Genomic DNA, 25,967 nt, shown 5'->3' on the forward strand with positions numbered 1-25,967 from the left:
TGCAGAATTAACAAATCGACCACAATTTTCTATGGTCTACACTCTAATAGACCATAGAAATGATGTCATAAAATGTTCAAAACTCAAGTGGAACCACGAGCCGCAGGCGAGTGGTTTCACTGCAAAGTTTTGAACAATTTATGGCGTCAATTCTATGGTCTACAAGAGTGTAGACCATGGAAAATTGTGGTCGATTTGTTTTTTACAATAACATTTATTTTTTTGCAAAAAAAACAAAAACAAAACAACCGGAAAGATGTGAACTCAATCAACAGGTATGGTAACCCAAATGCAACTCAAGGTTATTTTGGCGGGAAATCGCATAGCCACCGGCGTCTTGTAAAGCAGAGACAACTAAAGAGTCAATAAAGACGAAAACGGAAAGCGGAAATTGTTTCTGTATCCGTGTTGTCTAAAGTATTAAGCTTAGATAAATTGTCATGTCCACAAATTTGGAATATAGAGCAAGAGAAAGACAGAAAAAGAGAAAGTGGGCGGCAGGCCAGCGAAGCCCAACGAGAAAAAGGGCGACAGGGATTTAGAGCGAGAGATAAAAAACAAAGGAGACATATTTTTGTTGGAAGAACAACATGAAAGTTTTGTAGCGGCGGTGACATAATGAGAAATGCTAGCGGTCACCAATGCAAGGTGAAAATGAGCGGCAGTGAAAAAAAGTGAACGAGAACACGTACGACATTTCCTCCATAAAACGTGTAACTAAGAAGTTTTTGGAAGTTTTACGTTGTAGTTGTGCAAAACAACGGCAAAGAAATGTACAAAAAAAAGTGTGCTGCACGTACAAAGTTGCTTTTGCTAATTAGACCTATTGTTGTTTTTCACCGTTTTCCGGCGTTGCATGCCTTCGCCACTTAGCATTACACGATTTTATATTTTGTTTCAACGAACTATAAATATTATCGAGAGCTTCGCTTTTAGCCCTGGCTAAATCTATATATTACTTTCTTGGACTAAGCTGGGCTAACAAGTTGCCTCTGACAACCAAAATATCCCATGGGCAACCAAACCAAGTCTTGTGGTTGCCCCAGGGGGAACTGGACATAAATGTAAATTTCCATAAATGGGAATAGAGATTGACTGAATTGTATGTCAATTGAAGGCTTAGATAAGATAAGGGAGATTAGATATAGATTAGATAAGAGAGCATTACCTGTGGAGTCATTTTAATAACTTTCATGAATCAAAGTAGGTTAAAGCAGTAACAAGCAGGAATTGAAAATGAATGTGACAACCTTAAATAGTAAACACCAACCTTATAATCAAAAATACAACTGTAGATAAACTCTGGTGCAATTTTTAGCTAGAATATTCGTAGTTTCCCTAGAGATTGAGTGTGGTCTCACTTTCACGTTATGTAGAATCTGTGGGGGGCCTTTCTTAAAAGCTAGGATGAATTTGAGGAGGAGGTGGCTTGAAATTTTCTAAGCCTCTCAGACGCACTGCACCCCCTTGGAGGAGTGATGAGAGTTTGAGTGACATTAATAAAAAAGAACCTTTATTCACTTTGTTGGATTCCACCAATTACTGGAAATTTACAGCCACGTGTATTTATTATTTGTTCAGTCATTATTGAATTTGTTGTTTTTAGACATTACTGTACTGTGATGGTGTTGGACAAGTTTACCATGTCCAGACACGCCCTTATGTTAGAAAGCCATTCAGGACCGTCCAGAATTGTAAACCCAAGAAGACAGAACATGCACCATCTATGCTTAAAGTGGAACCCAAACCACTGAAGTATAAACCTCCAGAACATGTCATTCAGTTTAGTCCTGACTACAGCATGCTCTCACTCTCCAAGCCAAAGAGAAGAAGGAAGAGAAAGGGAGATGATTCATTTGTGTGGCTTGGTGATGTTGGCACAACTTCCTCTAGAAAGAGGTCAAAGCACAAAAAAAGGAAAAAGAAGGTTGGTGTCATTATTGCAGTGTTCTTTATCCCTGGTTAAAGCCATTGCAGTTTCTTTAAATTCAACTTGCTTAATACAGACTCACATTGACAGACACAAGAGATACTGTCCATGGTTGCCTATTAGTGTTCCCTATAATGAAGTTTGACTGAACTAAAAATGAAAACTGCACTGAAAACTGGTAATATTTGTTGGTAATATTTATCTCCTCTTCAGGCATCCAAAGTGGAGTTTCATAAAAGTGAGACTTTTCAATTTGGAAATGTAAATCCTACCAAGGACTCCACCATTGCTAACACGGATGACTCTAATGGACCACCAGAAGAAGCTGTTAATTCATCAGCGCATGAAAAAGACCATGAATTGGACAAAGCAAAAGAAAAGATTCCAGCAGAACAGGAGCAAAAGTCTTCAAGTATGATCAGGTGAGCCAAAACTAGTGTTTTTTTTCCAGCTTGTTAATTTTGTTTAGTACATAATGATATTTTGTGCTTCTTTTTATCACAAGGTCACAATACATGTGATGATGATGATGATACCTTTATTAAAGTGTCAAAATAGCGGTGTATAACCACTAAGTGGGGACACTAAAATAAATAAGAAAAACTATGTACAGTATAAGCAAGTGAGAAAATCGAGAGAACTATAGACAATATGTACAAATGTATCCATTATCTTATAAAAAATAAGAAATAAAAGATTAAGAAGTGCAAAGAGAGCAGTTAGAGCAGTTATTGTCATCTAATAGCATGCTAAGATCCACTTTTCTGATGTTATATTTGAAGGAGGACAACGTGGAAGCTTTTTTCACGTTACTAGGAACAGAACTCCATACCTTTGGGCCCATATACCTGAGCGAGTGCTTTCCAAAGGAGACTTTGTTGAATCTGGGTATAGTGAAGTCATGATTGCGCGGTTCATACTTAATTGCAGGCTGTTCAAAGAGTGTGCTAATGTATGTGGGGCACATGTTGTTTTTAACTTTATACATGAGAATAGCTATGTCCTGTAGTCGCCGGTTGTGTAGAGTAGATAGCCCGGCCATAGATAGTAATTGACCATAGGACGAATGTTTATCACAATATATAGCCCTAAGTGCTCTTTCCTGGATACGCTCTAGTCGTCTAGAATCACTAGCACGGCAAAAATGCCATATAAGATGACAGTAGGTTAAATACGGGAGAACAGCTGCCTCATATAACTGTAACTTAGTTTGTGTGGGTATAAGGTTCCTGAGCCTCATGAGAACGCTTACCCGCTGGGCGCTCTTCTTAGAGATACTTATGTGTTCATCAAAACGAAGATTGTTATCAATACAGACACCTAATAGCTTGAGACATTCAGTGGATCTGACTTCATGATTGTCAATCATAATACTGTCCATAGACTTCCTTCCGCAACCAAGTGCCATTGTCTGTTACTTGTCCAAATTTCCCTTTAGTAAATTAGCACTGTACCATGAAGATGCTGACTCAGCGCAAACAGCAAGATCATCATGCACATCAGAGAGGGTGCTGCGAACGACATAAAACTGGTGGTCATCTGCATACATGTTCATTTTCGCATCAACAGTATAAGTGAAATCGTTTTGGAAGATGTTCCAGATGAGAGGTCCAAATGCAGAACCCTGTGGGCATCCTCTGGCCACCCTCTGCCACTCGCTCACTACAGATCCTAGCTTGACCCTGTTATAACGGTCTGTGAAGTAGGAGCCCATCAATCGCAGACTTCTTTCCTCAACACCATAAGCTTTAAGTTTTGCAAGTGTAAGTGGATGGTAAAGTGAATCGAAGGCTTTGCTCATGTCCGTGGAGAGAACACCCACAACGTTATGCTCATCCAGAGCGAATTTCCAATTCTCAGTCAAAGATAAGAGAACTGTCTCACAGCTATTGTTTTTCCTGTAAGCTGTTAGTTTGTCGCACAGTTTCTTATTAAAACCATAACTGAGTTGCTTGCTGAGTAATTGTTCAAAGAGTTTGTTTACAGTAACTTGTACAGTTATGGGTCTGTAGTTTCCCTTTTCATGGGGATCCTCCTTCTTAAAAACGGGTGTCCATTCACCCCTTTTCCATCCCAAGGGCCACTCTCTGAGGGTTATACATGAATTAAATAGTGACGTCAATGGATTTGTTAGCTCAGTAGCTCCAAGCTTGAGCGCCATGGGAGGGATGCCGTCCCAGCCTGTACTCTTCCTTACATTGACGTTTTGCAGCGCCTTTTCAACTTCAAAACTCTGAAGATTCTGAAACTGGAAGCCTTCATATCCTGTCATCTTCTGCGTAATATTCTGGACACTAGGGTGGGTGGCGAGAACTTTGTCATCAACTGCACTGGTGTCTCCAATCCCATCAGCCACAGTACCAAAATATTCACACAAGTGATTAGAAACCGCACATTGGTCTCTACAGATGGTCCCATTAATACTTAGGCTGAGCTTATTGGTGTTGACCTTGTGCTTATCAGTCAGAAAGGGCATAAATGTCTTTTAGAACTCACTCGGCTTGCACTTAAGCTTAGTGGCTTGCTTTTTCCAATATGTCCTTATTGCCTTTCTCCGGAGTCGGGTGGCCTCGTTTCTGCTTATCCGCCTAGCTTCCCAGTTCTCACTGGTTTGTTCCTTAAGATACTTTTTTGCTGCCCTCCTCTTAGCTCTTATGGCACCTTTCCATTCTTTAGTCATGTATGGAACATCCTGAGCCCTAACCCGCATCTTCTTCGTAGGCATATGTGTATGTACATGTTCTAGTCAGTTATTGATGCGGTGAACAGCACGTTGTACAAACAATTAATGATCTGGATGTGAACTTTTCATTCTAGTGGCCTGCTGTGTTACAGTAAAAACATCTGTAATCAGTTTAGTTACGCTTATCATACATGCAGTTGTGAACAAAAACATTGTATTTAACGTCCAAACCCAAGGTTTTCTGTTAGTCGATGACTATACATGTACCTCCTTCGATGAAATGAAGAACCTAATTAAGTTAATTGCCAATAACTACCAAAAATACAAGAACCGTTTTTGCCAGACTTCAAAAAATGTAATTTCTTACCTTTGGGTTTTGAGTGTATTATTTACTCATGTGGCATATTGTTCTCAGTAGAAGTTAGGTCTTGGCTTATGAAAAAAACGTTGAAATCAGGCTAATTTTGTTGGTTTATGCAGCTCACCCTTGCAAGTTATTGTTGACCATGACTACCTTGGACCACTGTGCTTGCAGTTTACTGGCCTGCCATCAGTTGCTGATGTGAAAAATGTGATAATGGAGCGGCATGGACTACCAATAAAAGATCAGAGAGTTTACTGTGACGATAAAATGGTACTGGTGATTGTGTTAGAAAGAAATGTAATAGACCATTTCAATATATTAAAATTCATACTTGGCTCCGAGGCTTGGGGGAGGAGAACAAAAGAAATGTGTTATTCATTACTGAGCCTCAAGATGCTTTCTTTTGTTTTATTCCCCCAAGCCTCGCAGCCAAGTATGAATTTTAATATAATATTTTAATGTTATCAGAATTGCTCTATTAACTGCAACCAAAAGACTTTCTCAAAACCTTAAAAACATTCTTAAAATGTATGGATTTTTCCACGTCTCGTTAGATTTGTACATGTAGTCCAGCATATGCGTTATTGGCTGTCCACAAGAGCTTATTGTGCAAAAATCCATTTAGAATTGTTGACATGTCGATGGAAGCTGCAAACTTATAAGTTAGCCTGCGTAGTTGGCGTCAAAATGGGTAGAGGATTGGGGGAAGAAAAAAAGGAGGGGAATTGGGGAGAGCGGCTTCCCTTTTGCGCTTTTCTCCCTCCTCCTCTTCTGTTTGCGCCTGCCACACAGGCTAATATAAGTCTTCATGCATCTTTTAAGAGGTAAGTTCTCCATGACTTCACTATAATTATGTTCAGCCTATAAGCCTGTTACAAACAACTAAAGCCACTTATTTTTTTAGTCTGTTGTATTAACTTTGCCAGTGACACCTGTACAAGAGAACATGATAGAAAATTGTTGCCGGGACACTGCAACAGCCTTCACCGAGTATGGCAGGCACTGTGGATTGTAGTCTGTTACTGCAACTTGTGATATGTTTTTTCCACAGTTGTGTGACACGTTTCTCCTGAGACCTCTCCTTAATAACATTGATGACTGTTTGACCTTAACTCTGTCTGTTGGATCCCTTAAAGGTGGAGGTGAGAACGACATATAATTAAAAATGTTTCAGGTGGCAAGGAACGACTACTGGTACTCATCTCTTATTCAGGTTTAATCCTTTGTAACTTCAAAACTTCTGAATTTTAAAAATGCTCTCCGACTACAATTTTAAATGTCACTTTCTTTAAAGCAATAAGCCTTAACATTCCAGTAGTGGTCTATCTCAGAGGTGGTCCAACCCAAACTTTCTGCTCGATTTTCAGAAGTTATCGTTTTCAGTCCCACTTCACAGAGAGTAGTTAGAATATTGGTTGAAGAAAAACTGAAATGTCTCAGTCCGGTTGAAAATTTCATTTGGATGTGTGTTTTGCCTTGATTAGTCTTTAAAGACCAGCTGGTTTGATGTGACATGTTACGTGACATGTTATTACGTCACTGATTCCCCGTATGTGCATGTAGCGTTGTTGTAAGAAATCCTGTGGTAGTGGATGAAGTTGTGGTTCATAGTCCTGTTTCTTGTCGTCGGCTTTCTATCTAATTTAAGAGGATCGCATGTTGATACATCTGACACAATGGAAAGCACCCATGAACTTTTGATGACGTTTGCATAAACTGCGCGCGGAAGTCAGAGATTCCGTCGAGGGTCAAGGGTATACAACACTGTAGTCACAAGATCTTTCCACATTCTTGGGATGCTTTTGTTCTTCCACCTAGTATGCCTGGTATGTGGTCCAAAGATTTTTTTAGCTATGTTGTTCATTTTTCTTCCAGCTCCTCCAAAGAAAGCTCCAGATGAAGGTGCCTCTAGAGGGACAGAAAATTTATCTCCATCAGAACAAGAAGGTAAATGAAACACGTATATGTATTGAACACACAGAAGCTTGTAGCATCATGCAAACAAACCTACTAATAACTAACATGGAAAAAGCTATGTATTCGAAATATTTATTTGCCGTCGAAAATCAAACGTTAAAAGGTAACAGTTACACTGTACCCATGAAACCCAAATGTGACTAAATATCAGTGGTTCAGACGGGCGTGGTCCAAGGGGCAGGGGCAGTGGGTGTACTCGACAAGGAGCAGTGTAACTGGTAAGGCGGGACCAACGTGACCATGACGTCACAGTGGCACGAGACACAGGATGTCAGGACATGAAAAATATAACCTGATTTACACGTGAGAACGTGTGAGGGTCTTAGTGACCTGTCGTCCCAGAGTCTTTTCAAAAATTATATTAAAGGCTACGAGTCCTCAGCTTCTACGTACACAGGTTTTAGATCTACTTTGGCACCTTAGGAGTGAAAATGATCAGCAGTATAAAGTTTATTGGCTCAGATACGCTGTTATGAGAATAATATGCTTGACTACGGATCGAGCGCGGTTCTATAATCAAAGGTGATCAAGTGCAAGTTCCTTTCAAGTTGGCGGCAAATCTTTGTAAAGCTTTGAAGAGTGAAATTTCTTACGATAGAAATTTCTTACGATTGCGTTGTCATTGAAGGATATTAAACCAGGACTAAAAGTCCCATGGAAAGCTTCCCTTCCATTAAGCTGCAGTTGGTAGCTAGTTGAGAATATGCTTGTTTGAGTCAAAAGACCACATAGTTTTAAGTACGGAACCAAGCTTTCCGCGGTGTAGGCAAAGTGACACCGATCTATTTGGCACCAGATTTTAAGTGTGTTATGGTTAATTTCTAAGAAGAATATAACTCTCTGCTTAGCTATGACTGCAAGACCGGTTTCAGAACCAAAATATTGGATCCTTCGTCAGTTGCGTAGGTGTAGTTGTTAACAGGAGCTCACCAAGAGAGCTAGTGGCGTAACTACAACTTGAATCGGTTGATTTCGCGTAGCATACAGAATCCAGCCAGTGATTAGTTATTTAGACAGGAAGCTGATTTGATGATGCCTATGACCTTTGTTTTGTGAGGACATCTTAGTCCTGTTTCAGTGTTAACGTCATGAGCTAGTGGTCCAATGTGTAAGATTTGTCCCAAATCTCGCCTTGAAAGATAATTTGTCCCAAAATTTGAAGCGCAAATCACTCATTTCTTTGGGAGCAATAAAAAACGCACTGTCCGGGGGTAGTGATGTTTTAGCGAAATACTTCACCGACAGGACTAGCATCTACGTCCGTTTGGGTGTGTGGAGGTCAGTGGATCCAATAGCCTTTTGTGTGAACCAACTGGTATTTTTAAATATGCACTCTCAAACGAGTATGTGGTCTCCCGCATCAAGCTCATCTTTGAATTCGCCGGGAAAATCGCCGAGTGGTGGGTCGGTTTCATAAAGCAAACAGCATTCTCCCGAGAGCGACAAGGCTTCATATAAGTGTAATCAGGCTCATCAAGTGGTGATCCAAACGAGTGTCTTGCGTGGTACCATTGAATGAACTCGACCTTTTCCCCTTTCATTTCTCCTCCAGCCGGCTCTTTATTTATAACCACGTGTCGACGTAATCTTCGAAGAAACCCACGTGTTAATGAGATCAGTTTTACAGTTCATTGATGTGAAGAATCTTGTAATCTTGTAACCCTTGTCCACAGCCTTCTGGATTGTCGGTGTGCGCCAAGTGTCTTGCAGGGCTCTCTCGTGGTTCATATGATTGCACACATAAGATTTGCTTACCCAGTAAGAACCGAGAACAAAGTGGCAGCTGCCAAGGGTTAAATAAAATAAGTTACGTCTGTTTCTAGTGAAACCCACATAAAGGGCTATATTCGAGAACATTGAAATTCCAATGTGCAATGAATGTTTTAGAATCCAGAACTTAGATGAGATAAAGTTGCTCTACCTTTGAGTAAGGGGTATTACGGACAACTAGTGCTAGATGCACTTACTTGTTAGCATGCAAACAGGTGAAATTTTGCCTGTTCTAAAAATAGAGGTTTTGCCAGTGGATGTGTCGAATTGAGCACAACCATTTCTTCGAAGCCAAACAATTTATGAACAGAATACAAAATTTGACTGGTCGCTCCTCACCACAAGAGATAGATAAACCGATTACAATCAGTTCTGCATTTTCTTTCATTCAATGTCTATCTCTTTTAAAGTATGTATGAAATAGTAGGAGCAACGTAGTAAGTTATTTCAGTAGAAAGTATTTTATTGCTCCCTGCAGTATGCCCAAGGAAAGCAGAGGATGAAGGGGCCGCTGGCGGCAAGCAAGATTTGTCTGAGGCGGAACAACAAGGTAAGCCTTGTGAAAAAGAAAATGATTGTGGTTTGAATACACTTATACATACTGTGTGACATGAAAGTTTCGCGGATTACACTTCTTTTTGGCGTTTCGCGGGGGGCAAATTTTCGCGACTTAAATAGTGGGAGCAAAGTTTCGCGGATATAGTTATGCGTAAATTGGTAATTAAATATCGTGCCCTTTCCTAGAAAAGCTGTTGTCAGCTTTGCAAGATTCATCTTTAAGACTACGGGCGCTTGGGTATGTCACGATTTTGAAGAAAAACTCAAATTGGATTGCTTAGTCGAGCTTACCTCCATGGTCCATATTTTACCGCAGTGGTAAGAAATGCACAAAGAGTCAATTCAAATGTTTTAACTCATCGGTCGTACAAAATTTGGCTTTCAATATACGGCTAAATGTTTTGATTCAGTGAACGAAACTCTTCCGACTAAAATTTTGGCGTCAAACCTTTCTCGGTTATATCTTTGCATTTACATTTACGTTAATATCATTCTTCATACAGTTTCATTTGTAGCCCTGCCCTTATTACCACCCATATCTTCAGTTCCAACGCCAGAACCCAGTTTCACATTGAAACTCATAGTTTTACGGGATCTTTATTTTTGCGGGTCGTTGGAAAATCCGCAAAAATTTGAGTAAGGCGGATCCCGCGAAAATTTCATGCCACACAGTAATGACTATCATTATCAAGTAGATTACTGTTACTGGCTGTTCCATGAACTCTCTGATTTAAAAACTCCGATCTGTCTAGAATCAGAACATCAATGTTAATACAACCTAATCCTTAACCTTCCGGAGCCCACCTTATGAGTCAGACGGAAAATATATTGCAGGTCAAAATGGGCCACTTCGTTTTCCTTTCATGTTTAAATTTGGTAGTCCCAATGAGGCTTAAACAACAAAAGCCGAAATTTACATAAGAAAGCAATACCTTGAAGGATTCTGGTCGTAGTAGTAAAATGAGTAAAATGACGTCATCGTGCGAACGGCCTACTAAATGTCTCCTAGCCCTGATCTATGACTAATTACAGCTAGGAAAACAAAGGAAATTGAGAGTCAATGGATGTGAAGAAATTATCCGGAATTTAAATTTGACCTGTAACAAATTTATAAGACCATATCACATCAGATGTATGCAGCTTTAGTGCGATGAAGAAAAGGAGTCCCACGTGAGTGTCAGGGTTGCCTTGCATTCCTGTTTGACTCCTCTGTATTTACGAAGGTATTGTAGTGATTGAAATCAATTGTCTTGTTGGTCCTTTGTTTTGTGTTTATCAGCTACGCAAAGGATGGAAACTTGGGATGTCACGAGAACAGCTGAGTGGCTCTGCCAAATTGGACTTGATAAGAAGTATGCTATCACTTGCGAGGAGAAGTCCGTAAGTGGAAGAGCTCTGCTGTTGCTGGCCAGTGGAGGCGATAATCAAATCATGTCAGTCTTGGGTCTTAAAATGGGTCCCCAAGCGATTCTGATGAAAGGCCTTGAACCGCATTTACTTGCTTTTAAAGCAAACAAGCCCGAGACAAGGCAACGTTCAAAGCCATTGAAGGAGTGGAATATTGAGGAGCTGTGTAGTTGGTTTGGAGAAATAGTCTTGCCGGAAGAATGCTTAACATTAGTACAAACGGAGGAAATTAATGGTCAGGCCTTACTGTTGTTAAGAGAAAGTGGAAAGTTGAAGGAGTCTTTGCAATTAAAAGAGGGATCATGGATTGTTCTTGAACACGAATTATCGTTACTTTTTCTGGAAAGAGGTGACATCAAAACTGAAACAGCCACAACGATTTTTACAAACACAAACACGCAGTTGATGCCGGCACTTGAGCGAAAAGAAATGGCCGAATTTAAAGAGCCATTGGCGGCTAAGCAACATTCCATCGAGAAGGCTCTTGAAATACCACCCAAGGTTGTTTTATCCGAGGAGGAGCAAAAGCTTTCGTTAATACGAGACTCGCTTAAGCTTGACATCAATAATGCAAGGACCTCTGAGAACACGACGGATTGCATAGTAAGGTCAATTTTTGTTAAGCGAGGTAAGGGTGCCAATGCCCTCGAAAAATTGTTCAACTTTATTGTGATCACGAAAGAAGAGATGGATGAAGAAAAACCCCGGAAACTGTGGTCAAAAATTATTGAGAAAACAACAGAGTGGATGAAATTGCTACCTGAGAATGATTCCAAATCATTTTTCCGGGAGACTGGATCTGATTCATTGCTTCATTTGCCCTCTGGCAAAAATTTGGTCTTAACAGATGGAAAGGTAGTGCAAATACCTCTTGGAAAACTTTCAATCGATGAATTCAGGCAAAGTACTTTTATCATAATGGTCGATAAACAGTTGCTGAACGAGAAAAAAGCTTACAAATTTTCCCTAGACAAAAAGTCGAAAAGCTCATACAGCGTTAAATTGACTGCAGAGAGCAAATACCATGGAGCATTTGACCCAAACAGGCCAAGCCAGGACTTTAAGCCTAGTAAATTTTTGAAGTCCTTTATGACTGCTGCTGATGAGTCGGCTAAAACCGTCAACAATCCATCTCAGGCTGGTTCAGTGAAACCCTCCGTTCACATTTCACCTCCTTATCAGACGCCAAGACCCTTTAACAGTGAATTTGAAGGCAAGTATTACAATAAAGGCTGGGTTTTACCTGCCTGGGAATCTGGTTCTAAAGACTTAATAACACCGGTGCACGAGTTTAAACTTCTTCGAAGAGTTGGTAACAACTCTGAGGATATGATAAAAAAATTTGTGTATGAGACGTTGAGGTTTGCATGCGGATGCCTTAATGGTAGAACTAATGGAACAATACACTTCGGTGTTGCTGATGAGGAAGAAGAACAAGCATGTGGCTATTATCCGAGGCAAATTGTTGGTTCATTGGTAACAGACAAGCCTACGTTCAGCAAGAGGCTTACAGAGTTCATTGATAAATGCTTTGTTGGCGACAGCAGGAGCAATGTTCACAATTGTATTAGACCTCCAGTTTTCATTCCTGTAAAAGGCACAGATGTTAAGTTGCCGGACAACAACAAAGTAGTCATTGAGGTTGACATAGAACCTAGGTACTCACTTTGCGCAGGAGAGGAATTTAATGTCAAATTTGAAGGTCTTGACCGTGGAAAGGCTGAAGCTACTGCTTACATTAGGCATGGGTCAGAAACAAAAGCAATTGTGGACCCCCAGGAAATGAGAATTTACATGAAAAAAATTCCCAAATTGGATGAAGATCGAAAGAAGCGCGAACAAGAAAGTAACGCTAGTCACGGTGTGGGAAAAGAGGACTCCCTCAAGCAACTTCATAGTAAACTGAAGACACTCTTGTGTTCAAACAAGACTGTTTTAGATTCCTCCGTATATCCTATCCTGGTTTTATGTAAACCAAATACTGCTATGAATCAGGAATTTCTTGAACAAAATTTTCACTTTATACAGAATATCAAATGGCAGGTGATAATAGATTTTGACGACCAGGGTTCCGATAGCAACGGTCTTTGTGCGGTTTTTAAGGCTTACCGTCAGTGTCAAATACACGAAGCAGAGGATTATTCAAGAGACGATAATTTGACTGAGCAGATATACCACGAGACACACTGGATTTTTGCAAACGGTTATACAAAGCTTAAAAAAGAGTCTTTGGAATTTAAGCAGTGGAATAATTCAAAGCGTAAAAGAGGTTTAAGCCTTATTATCCAGTCACTAGCAAATACTATTCCGGGTGCAAGGGCAGTGGTATTGTTTTTGCTCTTTTTGAAAGATTGTGAACCAATGGCAGATACCTTTAAAGATTTCTGCACTTTCCTTGACGGTCCCAATCAGTTACTTTATGTTGCTGAAAACTCAGAAGTGGTTGCAGCGTGGGAAGAAAAACTTTCCAGTACTTGTTTAGAAGAGTACCAACTTCGTGAAAGGGGTGTTGTGGGTATGTCGTGGAGTGAGTTCCAGGAGAGTGTGCAACAAATGGTCCGTGGGACCGACCGAAAAGAACGTTACGTTGCTATGGCTTCTGGGGTTGTCTTTCCTGTACAAAATGTTACATTTAACAATATTGAGATTGTCAGTGCTACGGAATGCGACGAATTCCATGATCGAAGTTCAAAAGAACGACTTCAGATATCTTCGGAGGTGGAAATGGGTTTTTATAGGGGTTATTCTGTGAGTTGGATGAATTTTTGGTTTACAGATAACCAAAAGAACCATGTTCTACGACGTACCAATTACCCCAACCTAAAAATGTTATTAGAAAGGTTGCATTCTCGAGGATCTGAGGGAAAGGTTCACACAGCTACAATTTATCACCATATTGGAGCGGGGGCTAGTACTATGGCTCGTCAAGCACTGTGGGATTTTCGACGGAACTCAAGTTTTCCATTCCGGTGTGCAGTAGTAACAAAAATAGATGATAGCACTTGTAAGGAGATCTTCCATCTCAGGAAAATAGGGTATGGCGAGGACAGTGAGAGTGTTGCTCCACCTGTATTAGCACTTGTGGAGGATACTGAGGATTTTTTGTTTCGTGAGTTGCGTTCTCAGGTGATGGAGCTTTGTCACAAACTTCCCAGGCAAAATATGCCTGTCTGTGTGTTTCTCTATTGCAGACCTACTCAAAACCCAAGAGATTGTCATCTTCAGGAAAAGGATACAAGTGTTTTCCTTGAACAACACCTTAGTCAAGAGGAGGTAAACTGGTTTAAGGACAAGTACACGGATATGAAAAGAAAGAGTCACAAGAACTTGAAGGATCCAGAAAGTGATTTTGAAAATTATGCAAACGAGAACTTGGTTTCCTTTATGATAATGAAGGAAAATTTTAACCCCAAGTACGCTTCAAGTATTGTTGAGAGGAACTTAAAACATGTTACAGTTGATGAACTCAAAATGTTAAAGTACACGTCGCTCCTCAATATATACAACCCGTATCCTGTCTTTGTATCGTGCTTTGACACAATCATGGTGTCGCTTGGAATGCAACGAAGGAAACGCTTTTGGGATTGGGTGGAAAATTTGTCACACTCAGCTCGAGTTTTTTTGCGAGAGATGGACTGTAGTGCCGATTATGGAACAGGAAAAGCCATTGCTATAGTTCATCCAATCATTGCATGTGAACTTTTGGACCTCATAGCTGAAAGAAATGAAACTTCGGTAAGTGAACTCGCCGTAGAGTTTCTGAGGTCCCCTTTGTTAGCAGATGAAGAGAAGTCGTTTACCTTGAACTATTTACGTGACTGTGCAAATAGAATGTTAAAGCATCGAAAGAAATTTGAATATGGAGATGACATACAAACAAAATTTTCACCTCTGATTGAGAAGATTTTGTATGGGAAGAGCACGGACAATGCAACAAAGACAGCAACTGAAGACAGTATAGACCAAGCCGCAGGAGTCTTGAAGGAAGGACTGGAGAAATTTGGCGATCCAATGCTCGCTCAACAAATAGCTAGAGTTTTTTACGTCAATGCAGTAACCTTTACAGAAAAATCAAAAATTGACTCCTGCTTTGCCAGGGCACTTACATTTTGCAATAAAGCAATTGAAATGAGTCCCGGAAATTCGTTTCTTTTTGACACCATGGGACGCATCCATGAAAGCAAGATGAAAATATTGTATGGCTCCTTCCGCAAGGACAACCGTTTAATAGAAGTAGATACCGCAACTCCAATATTTCCGCTTGCCTTTGATGCAATAAAGTGGTTTCAGAAGTCAGTGGATGCGTCAGATTATCAAAATGACAGTGGCTTCCGTGGCGAACTCTCTGTGATGTTTTATCTTCTGGATATTATTCGGTGTGTGCGAACATTTAGGGGCCAGGCTGGATTAAAGAGGCTTGATGGGTATCTTGCCTACTCCCAGATAATACCATCTGAAGTTGAAGCACCTTGGAGTAAGTTTCACGAAAGTGTCAAGAATTTCAGAAACCGGTATATTAACTGTCTGGAGGGACTTACAGAGGTTTTTGCTATTTACAAGGGGAACAGCTTGGAAGAAAGAATGCTTCCAAAACAAATTGCTAATTTTAAGGCACAGTATTTTAGTTATTTTGGTGAAGGCGATATTGAGTGGAACACTGATAGCCCCGAAGAACGTTGGGAACACAGATGGTTCCAAATTAATCAATATCTTGCTGGTGGTATTTTCTCAAGCGTATTCTCTGTTTCGACTTACGAGGAGTCACCAAGGCTAGCTCTTCAAAATATTAAAAAGCTAGCTGAGGAAAACTATTGTGAGCTTGTCCAGAACCACTATAATGATTTATTACTCATCATAACATCAAGCATGGCTCTTTACTCCCCCTATGGAAATACTTCAAAGAGAAAACTAACCAGGCTGAGTGAAGAGTACAAAGAAATGTACAAGTATGTCGAGAAGTTGTTTATGCTGGAGGAAGGTGATGTAAAGCACCAAAGACTTTATGCTCATTTGTTGAAAGTGATGTTTCTTTGGCCAAGAAAAGATTTGGAGTTAAGCGGTTATCGCGTGCAAGATTTCTACGATTCCTTAAAAAAGCTCTCAGTGAAATGGAAAAGAAAGTATAAGGAACGCAATGACACAGACAAAATCCTGAAACAAAAAATGTATAAATATATGTCTTTCAGACGCGAAAAAAGACAATACACAACACTGTTCTTTTTGGGCAAAGGTTCTGGGCTAGAGGTTTTTGTGCATATAAATGAGCTGACGGATAGAGGATCTCCAGACTGGGAAAATGCTAATACCAGGATGAGACTTCAGCGCCTTACTGGAGTAGTGGAAAGCAACGACATCATAAGAGTAGACAATCCTTTGGACTCTAAAACTATAGAAGTTTACTACTCTTCACGGGAAGGACGATTTTCGAAAGAAGAGGTTTCGTTTTTCTTAGGTTTCAGTTGGGCTAACCCTATCGCTTTCGACGTGAGGTATACGAACAAAGATAGCAGAAAGCAGTCGGTAGACCCATTTGACCCATTTGCAGGAGATCATCTCAAGTTTCTTCCCAAATTGGACTTAATTACCTATAAAGACTACACCATAAGATTGGTAAGACTCAATAAAAAACTTAAAGAAATTGCAAAGTTGAGAAAGAGCAAAGAAGACGGCGAAGAATTGGACGAAAATCAGGTAACTAGCCAACCTCTGAGTAGCAATAAATGGTCAAGGCCTTTTAATCCAGCTCCATCAGTCTTGATGAAGTGCAATTGGCGGGATCGTCTTAAAAGTGCAGAACAACTACTGTGTGAAACGTGATTCCATCTTGATTTAATTAGTCTGTCTTGCGTAAGCAGCGAGACTCGTAATCTGCAAGCCGTTTTCTTGGTATTTAGGACCAAAAATAGGGCCATGGTCCCAGGCGTTCCTATATCGCGAAGACCATGGAAACTGGGAGTAAGAATCGTTGCGCGACCGAAGCCACGCGCGTTTTGCGATAAAAGCTTAGGAAAGATCAAATTTAGAGCTTTTCCGAAACGTGTCGTTCCACAAATTCTATAGCTTGAAAGCGTCGATTACTTTGGAACAAGTGAACACTTCATTGGTGGAAAAAGAAGAATCTTAATTAACAAAACTTCGATGGTGAGTGTTGTAAACTGTAAATGAGTCTTGTGATGAGCATGCGATATTTTCGCGATGATTGAAATGACGCTTTATGTTCTCATCCTTTTTTTTATCTCTGGCATTGATGTAATTTCTCTTGAATAGAGGCTGGTGAATTTTCGTGTAATTATACACGCGTACAGCCTGCAACCGCAGACGTAATTCCGGTCGTCGTTAACACGCGTACTATATCTATTCAGAAACATTTCGTCGAATATGATATAAAAAGTAAATATCTTGAAGAGCACTTGACCGTCGATAAATCAAAGTAGGAAGTGAAAAACCTTTAGCGAGTAAATCTTGTTTCGTGTAGAATTAATCACCTCCTTATTTCTTATCTAGTCTCCAGGTAAGCGTGTCTAAACGCGGATTTTAGGAGCGTTCTTGTTATCAATGGAAAGATATTTGGCGTAACGTTTCACACAGTAGTTGTGCTGTTGTTGAAGTTGTCTCCTACCTCCTGTAGAATTAACACTATTAATGAAAGTTTTTAATGTTATAGTTTGGTTTTTATCTTTAGTTATAGGTGGTTATATTTATTTTAGGTGCCCTCAACTAGCACAGATGTTACATCCCTGTTGACCAATAAATATAGTTATTATTTTTATAATAATATACAGGAAACAATTCTGATTGGCTGAAAGAGAAGTGCAGTTCTGTTGTAATACTAGTGCAAATATATAACGTGTGTAGTTTCTGATAAGCTGATAAAAAAAAGAAAAGAAACGAACAAGAGTCAATCAGATTAGAGCTGTGTGTTAAGCATCTTATTAGTGGAAAATTAGATAGTGATCGAATGTGATAATGAGATACGACGGGGAGGAAATAGACCATTTTCGATATATTAACATTCATACACTTGGCTCCTAGGCCTGTGGAAATAAGACGAAAGAAATGTATTATTCATTGCAGAGCCTCAAGATGATTTCTTTTGTTTTATTCCCCTAAGCCTCGCAGCCAAGTTTGAATTTGAATATATCGGAATTGGTCTATTGGCTGGGGTTTTCAGCAAATAACGATTTGGTTTTGTGAGTGAAACAACAACAGAACAGCTAAATAGTTTTTGAGAAAACCCGAACACAGTAAAGTACGTCTACTTAGCCGAATTTATGGAACGCCTCAGTGGTGCAAAGAGAAAAATATTGCTAACAAAATCGAGGTAACAGGTTGTATACAGTAAATTCTCCGTTATTAATTATTAAACAGTTACAAGGTTATCAGTCACCTTGCGATACGTACTCGCATTGTTAATCACTTTTACATAGTGTTTGATTGATTGGTCCTCCCCAATAAGAAATTAATGCAAATGTATATCGTCACACTCTCTGGGGGTGTTCTAAACGTTTCCACCCTTCGATTGAAACCTGTGTTAGGCGGACACCCTGTATTAAGCGGGCATTAGAGCATTCCCTGAGGGTGTCTAACTAATACAGCGTTAACTGTACCAGTTAGGGTCAAGCGATGCTGCCTAATAATAATTACGTACTGGTGTCATTGATGTTCATGGAAACCTGATTTAAACTGCGTGTTTTGATATTTCCCTTCCAGGAAAAGAAGCTTCAAACCGAAGCTGATATAATAGAAGAGCTGAACGACTTGAAAGAGACGTTTGCAGCTTTGGGTGACGTCCAGGAAGAAATATTGGATTAAGTCGGAAGAATCTAGGAAACAACAACAAAAGCACCCATGTCTTGTACACTTTCCATGTAACTATACGCTTACAATCAGACTAGTAATCCTTTTGGTCTTTCGTCCTTTTTTTTGGAAAAAGCCCTAGCGCGTTTGATTTCGTTACTACATTTGTCTTGAGTTGTTTTCAGTATAATGTTTATAATATTCGCTTTTGATTGAATACTATTGTACAGGGCTAAAATCTTTAGAAAATACTATTTTTTAAAAAACCTATTACACGAATACTGTATTATCAGGAAAAACAGTTTCACGCTCTAAGAAGTCTAAGAAGTAACAATCTAAGAAGTTCGAAAGTTGGTTGAGGTAAAACAATGCCTTTTACATAAAAGTCAGTCATTAAAATTTCGGTCACCAAGCACGTGGCTCGGGACTCCCTCGGTAATAGAATTAAGTACTTAATGACGCTTAGTTTCCTTCGCGGTTACAATTATCTAGCAATGAGCTGGACTATATATTAAAAAAAGCACAGGTTAAGTAGTGACCGGGTAAGCATAGATAGGTCATTTGTGTCTTTTGTAATGTAAGGTAGTCTTCTAAGATACGGTAAAACAGGCAACAAAAACGTGAAACTTGTTTTGCAACATTGCTAGAAAACAAGTTAAATATTTTATCAAACAAGAATTGAACCTGTTTGGAAACAAATCAGTTTCTTACGTGTTGCGAAAAGTATTAAGTTGTTGTAGGTAGTAGAGGGGAGTTTGTTTTTTTTTTGCAACAAACGGCCCAAGGGAAACTTGTTTTTCAACAAGTGACGTAACTCCCTTGTATGGCGTGACTCCCGCGTAGTTTATCAAGCTTGCTGTTTTACCTTACCTTTAAATTCAATCAGGTACAAAACTTTTTAAAGGTTAACATTTATATTACATTATTATTGCCTATTCGGCAATATTGAACTTGTTTAATTAAAAACCCTGTTTGCCATGAATGCCGTCCCCTATTTGATCTTACAGTATTTATTTATGGTGTCCTGAAGTATATTTGCAGAGTCTCGAAATGCGTATGGAGTATTATCAGGTCGACCAATAAATTTCGAGCTTAGGTACTCAGGAGCAGGACCATTATGGGATTTACAAACCATTGAGGCTTTAATTGAATGTCACGCTACTACTTGGTCATATTCAGTGTGAGTTTTTTTGCGAGCAGCCATTTGGTGAAATCACTGTGATACTGAATGACACCTCGTTATCAGCCTATGTAGATGCGTACATTAGCATACATTTCTGGATAAGAGTTAGATTAGCAATTTGTTTTGTTAAGTCGTTTATGTTTATCAAAAGCAATAGATCTTTGTCACGCGGCGATCATTTTGTCCTAGATATAGGAAATTAAAAAAGCTTTGTATTTGCAAGGCTAGTCTCGCAGCAAGAACGAGGCTAGCCGTGCAAATTTAAAGCTTTTTTAATCTCTTGGGACAAAATGGTCGCTGCGTGACAAAGGTCTACAGAGGACTGAATATATTCCTTTGGGGGATACCACATTGGAAGGAACAGGTTTTAGAGAGTGAACCACCAACAGAGAATACTTGCTTTCGATTCTAAAAATTAGACTTAATTTAGACAGTAATATCGTGCGGCCTTCCGTATCAAAGGCCTTTCTTAAATCCTGAAATGTTACCATGATTATAGCGTTACCTCGACTGTCAAAAACCCAGCTATCAGTAGCTTCTTTGCCTAGTCCCTGTACGGCGTTTTCCCTGTCTCTCTCAGTGAATAGCGCTTTGCACTGATGACGTCACAAATTTCTGGTCCTTGCATGCTGTGACTCAGACATTGAAGCTGACCAGTATAAGAGTTTTGTATGGGAAAGTCACGTTCACCAACAAATTTTCGTCGTCTTTGATGGTTTTTATCGTCAAAAGAAACAAAATCCAGCTTGGTTTCGATAGCATGTATCCTGAAATTAATTAACGTGTGCCAAGACAAATTGGTATTTCTGAAAGAGGGTAAACACACCTAACTTTCTACATTTAGAATGAATGAACAAGATGTTTAAAATTAAAGTTTTAAATAATTCGAGATTAAATTTGGGCATTAAAATGATGTTTCCCTCATAATTTTTCATTGAAGTGCAATGGACGGTGATTCCAAACGTGAAGCGGTTAGAAATATTAAATATAAATTAGAAAAATGTTTTCCCCAATTTCTTTTCTTAAACCGGCCACCAATTGGTCAATAATTCACGATTTTTAGCAAAATGGTCACGTGACTTATCACGTGACTTATTAACACAATGTTTATACTTTAAAATGTCAATGACGGTGAGTTCTTTATGTCTGCCAAATTCTGATTCAGCGCCATTGTCTATGCCAAAGTTATAGCCGATCAATCATTTTCCACAAGTAAACGCCTTAGTCCCAGGCCTTAAACTACTTGAGATTTTTAACTCCGCGACCAACGCAACGAAAACCAATCGAGTAAAAGAGCGCGTCTTTTATATGAGCTGCTTTGACCGGTTTACGAAACTGAAACGCAACGATGAAATAGAGGTAAGTGTTCCGCTCATTTCTTTTGCCATTTGACAAACATTTGTCTGGCCGTCGCACGCAGTCAGATCTAATACACTTTACGCATTAAACCGTTTGATTGACAGCTACCGATTCTTTTACGAGAGTGGTCGGTATTTAGCTGGCTTTCCGAAAGCTTATTTATTCAGTTATTCTGCCGCACATTGAGAAACTGCGCACTGTAAGTACATGTCGCAAAAGGCAATAGCATTCTGGGCGATGGCAACAATGTTGCAATGCTGTGTTGCGCTAAAAATCGTCGTTGCGAATCGTTTCGTGTAACATCACCTTAAGTCCACCCGGATGAATCACAAAGTAAAAGCATCAGTACAAAGTCACAGATCCCATTGTCATGTTTCAAGAACAATACAAGTTAGAGGAGGTAATCATTGAGTCTTAGATAATGATAAACTTTGATTGTGAGGTTCCTTAGAATAAACTTATTGCAGTTAAAATTAAGAAATTAAACAAGGTTTTCTCGTAAAAATGTCTGCTTTAGTTTCTAAATCGATAAAATGTGTCAGTGACCTTTTTTTTTGAGCCCGCTTAAAACGAACACGGACACTATATGGCATGTCCATATGGTGTCGAATTAACCGGGTTCCACTGTATCTTACTTTACATTTTTGTTATTTCCACAGAACAGCCGAGATGATAAGAGCGAGCAAACGGACAAAACAAAGAATATTATTACGCGACAGTTTCGTCCACGATCAATTAAATACAACTAGTTTAGTCAACGAGTCTAGAATGTAAACTCTTAGTGTTATAGGTGCCGAGTTCAAGCTAAGTAACGAAAACACGGCACCCAGTAACTTTTATTTTTTCGATCGTAGTAAAGGATTTATTCACGCACACAATAGGGTGTTTAAAAACTCCACAACCCTTTCAGCAGCTATGGTTTTAACGTTTACCACCTGAAGCATCAATTAAATACAACTAGTTTAGTCAACGAGTCTGGAATTAGACTCGTTGGGCTAACTGAGCTAACGGCAGTGTTAGCACTGTCGGCAGAGCGTGTTGACTGCAGAGCGGGAGGTCGCGGGCTCGATTCGCGGGGCCGGACCAATACTCAGGGTCTTAAAATAACTGAGAAATGAAGTTACTCTCTTTGCACTGCAACAGGCTAGACCTTTGCGTGGCTCTGATGACCACGTAAGATGGTTGTCCCGTCTCCAGTTGGAGACGCAAAATATAGTGTCCCCAGTTAGTACTTTAGTGTTAAATACACTGACACTCAAATAAAGTGCAATTTTTTTAAAATTTTTTTTCCAAGCATAGGCTATGCTTCTGTCACTATTCAAGATTTTATCCACAGGCTCAGAAACGGTTCATTCCAGCAAATTCAAGTTTCGTTCAGTTAATTTGGCTTAGGGAAACGAGTTGAGGCAGTGAGACTAAACACTTTCTGGACTGCTTTTTCTACACACTTAGTGGAACAAAGACTCGGCGCGACAAGAGATCAACATTTACACCTTTTCGCGCGCTCCGTATTTTTTGCTTGCATAAAAATCCCGACGGACTGTCGCAGTCCTTAGTGTCTTGTGAAGCCGTCTTGTTACTTTCATTAAGGTAAAATGTTGATTGAAGCACTGACTTTCATTTTACTCAGTCGAACTCCGATCTAATGAACACCCTGATTATGGATTCTTCGCGCACTTAACGTGTCAACTGGGAGCTTAAGCAACGACGACGGCGACAGCAACGAGAACGGCAAAAAAGGAATAGTTTTAGTTTAGCAAAACAACAACTTAGCTCGTGCTTCATGCTTTTTTGTACATTTCTTTGCCTTCGTTGAACGACTACAACGTGACGCGGCGCGACCTCGGATGGTCATGGATTCAATTCTCACCTGGAACTCGCAGTATTTGCAAAGCTTTTTAGTGTTTTATTTCTCCTTCTTCCTAATTATGCTTTGTTTGTAAGCCACTTGTTTTTTTCCTTTGAGGAGGGCCATGGTTTTTGGGCTCAGACCGGGTAGAGGTTAATTTTTATCGCTTTTAACAGGGGAAGGCCACCAATTCTGGGTCAAAATGTTTTTCTCGCCTTGTTGGTCCACCTCCTTCCTCTCAGGGAACTAATGACCGTTCCGCGGGGCTTAGTCCGCGAGATTATAACACTGGACACACAGATATTATAATTTTCAAGTGGCTTTATTTCACTGTCAATTAGTTTACCCAACTAAACTCAGTTTCAAGTGCGTAAGTAAATCCCATTGCATTACTTTCAATACTGCAGAGGAATTTAAATCTACCTGTCTGCCTACCCGACAGTGTTTGTAATGCATGCTTCAATTTGACCTGTTATCATGCCCCTCCCCCCCCCCCACGGGGATTTGCTATTTTTTTCTCTCATGTTGGTCTATTCCAACCCCTGAGCACGCAGAAGGAGACAATTCCCCACCCCAGGCTCCTGATCAACCTTACATACATTTTTGTGGGTACATCTTTTTGAGAACAATATTGATTTCCGTGCAATAGCAAACGAGGCGTTTGAAGGAGTTTTGTAAATGCATTCTAGAATTTATTGAGGGGAGAACGTTCCAGTTTTTTCATGTAAGATGTAATTAAAACATGAACAATACCTGTTTTTGAAAACGAAAACGAAGAAAAAACTCTTAAGCGCCTCTTTCATAGAACACTTCGTAAGAACACTGGATTGAATCTCTGTTGATCTATATATATTATCCGTACCAGTCTATTTAAGTTGTCTTATTATTAAAGTAGGCTGAAGAAATATTTCTTTGTTTCTTTTGCAAAAAATGTCCATTCGAGTACGCATCATAGGCAGATTCATTTGCAATTTTAAAACATACCTTCAAATACAGACTTTAATTTTGATAGCCTTTTTATTCCTCTTTATCCACTCTCCGGCAAATTAATGCCTTTTTCCTTGAAAATACAGTCTCCGTGCAAACAGCTCGAGAAATAACCCGTACTTCGCAAAAATTAGAGAAGTTACTTTTGATTTGCCTCATTCCCTACCCTCGGGATAGGACCGCTTCAACCACTCCCGGGCCCGAAGGGCTGGACCTGTCCCGGGGGTTGCCCGGGGGGATGGTAAAAGGGTAATTGAACCATGCATAACGGAAAGTCAAACACACAAAATTAATTTAGAATTAACTTGTGAACAAAAAAAAACATTCATTAGAGTCAATTTCATGGTTGGTTTCCAACTGCGACATCATATAATCATATCATAATAACGTAAGAGTTACTCTTAGCCACTTAAGTTTAATGGTTGACAGCCTTATTTACAGGCCAGTCGCATTCTTTGTAAACATTTATTTCTTCCTTTGGGCAACAAATTGTTATCGTTCCTACGAAACATTCCAAGGCACGTTTCTTTCCTGAGAAAAAAAAAGAAAATGTTTTTGTCAGTCAGCATGTCTGTTAGAGTACCCCCTGAATTTTTAACAGGATGGTAGCTATTGTATGTTCACTGTAGTTATTATTCTTGCTATTAAACATTTAAGTATGTGTAATCAAATGGTGACGAGTAAAATTAGGGAATAATTTCACGCGCGTTTTGTCCAAATCCTTATAATTTCCCGAGCCTTTAGGCTCTGAAATTATTAGGATTTGGACAAAACGCAAGTGAAATTATTCCCTAATTTCACGAGTATACCATTTGATTACCTATTAATATCATGAGTGACGAATTACGTTAGCAATCTTGGATTTTTGACATGTTTATCCTGGATCGTATCGATCGAGAACTCCTGCACTCTCTCGAACGTTTAGAGCTTAAATTTGGCTTACGCTCAGAGTTTTTCGACAAAATACCTGTTAGAATCCTTCTTGATGTGCTCTTTCGTGTGTTCAGGTTTTCTAAACCGTCTTTTTTATGCCCTGGCATCTTCATTCATGACATTTTAAAACTTCGTCGCCATCTTGACACTGCTACGTACGGAAGGTTACCATGGCAATTTTGTAATTTCACATGTGAATTACAAATTATCGCTGAAATTTCGCGCCAAAATTAAGGAGTAATTCGTCACCTATAATATTAACATGTTAACATCACGGGACATTTTTCCTGGATCACGGAAAACGTGGTCTATTGTCTGTCGTGCACCAAATGTCCATCGACAGTGTACATTGGGGAGACTGAACGCAGGTTGGCGGACCACTTTGGAGAGCACCGCAGAGATGTCATCAAAGGGAGGAATAATGACCTTTCTGTACCTGCCCACTTCAACCAAACAAATCATACACTGGAGGACATGAAGGCTGCTGTATTGTAGGCAGGCCTAGCCAACCAGGAATTCCGTAAGAAGCAGGAGATGAGGTTGATTTTAAAATATGGGACTGTGGGTCCTAGTGGCCTTAACCAAGACTTTAGTTTCACGTGAATTACTCTTTTTTTGCTTACTAGCGCGCCGGCGCGCGCTATTTTATGTGGCAAGCGCGCGAGTATGCAATCAGGCACGTGAGCTAATTTTAAGGAACTTTTTAACGGTATTTAGTCTTGTATCCTGAAGAAGGCAGCGTTGCCGTAACGTCAGTTAAAACTTTTAAAATACATCGTCAATTTTACAATTTTCAAATTAACATTAAGTGACTACGCTGCGCAGGATTTTCAATCCTTAAAGGCTAGTGGGGCCGAGCAAACAATAGAGAGATTAAGATTCACGTTTATCGCAAACGGCAAACGGCAAACGTCAGATTCAAGTTGAGAATTTCTCAGAATAGGAAATAAGCAGATAAAAACAGTCCCGAACGATTCCTTTGGTTAAAACTGGCATAAAACTACTTATTTTTGTGTAGAAGCAATAGAGAGTAAACGGAAAGTAAGGGGAAAACCTGGTCACGTGGTACAAACTCACTTCTGCCGTTTAGCGTACACGTTAATCTTAATCTCGCTAGAGAGGTTATGAATTACATGTACGTCAAACGCCAAACGTGAATTTGAACCACGT

General features: G+C 39.7%; 1 protein-coding gene across 1 annotated transcript in view; it reads left to right on the forward strand.

The window, feature by feature from the left end:
* Window positions 1–19,441, forward strand: part of LOC140929817 (sterile alpha motif domain-containing protein 9-like) — a 35,105-nt gene extending 15,664 nt beyond the window's left edge. Inside the window, exons 5-11 of the mRNA XM_073379517.1 lie at window positions 1,607–1,927; window positions 2,144–2,352; window positions 5,094–5,247; window positions 6,029–6,119; window positions 6,853–6,924; window positions 10,562–16,380; window positions 18,400–19,441. Coding sequence (XP_073235618.1) covers window positions 1,607–1,927; window positions 2,144–2,352; window positions 5,094–5,247; window positions 6,029–6,119; window positions 6,853–6,924; window positions 10,562–16,380; window positions 18,400–18,501 — 6,768 coding nt within the window. The 3' untranslated portion in view covers window positions 18,502–19,441. The remainder of the gene's footprint in view (window positions 1–1,606; window positions 1,928–2,143; window positions 2,353–5,093; window positions 5,248–6,028; window positions 6,120–6,852; window positions 6,925–10,561; window positions 16,381–18,399) is intronic.
* Window positions 19,442–25,967: the final 6,526 nt, after the last annotated feature.

This window comes from Porites lutea, chromosome 1 (assembly GCF_958299795.1).
Source record: "Porites lutea chromosome 1, jaPorLute2.1, whole genome shotgun sequence".
Lineage (NCBI taxonomy): Eukaryota > Metazoa > Cnidaria > Anthozoa > Scleractinia > Poritidae > Porites > Porites lutea.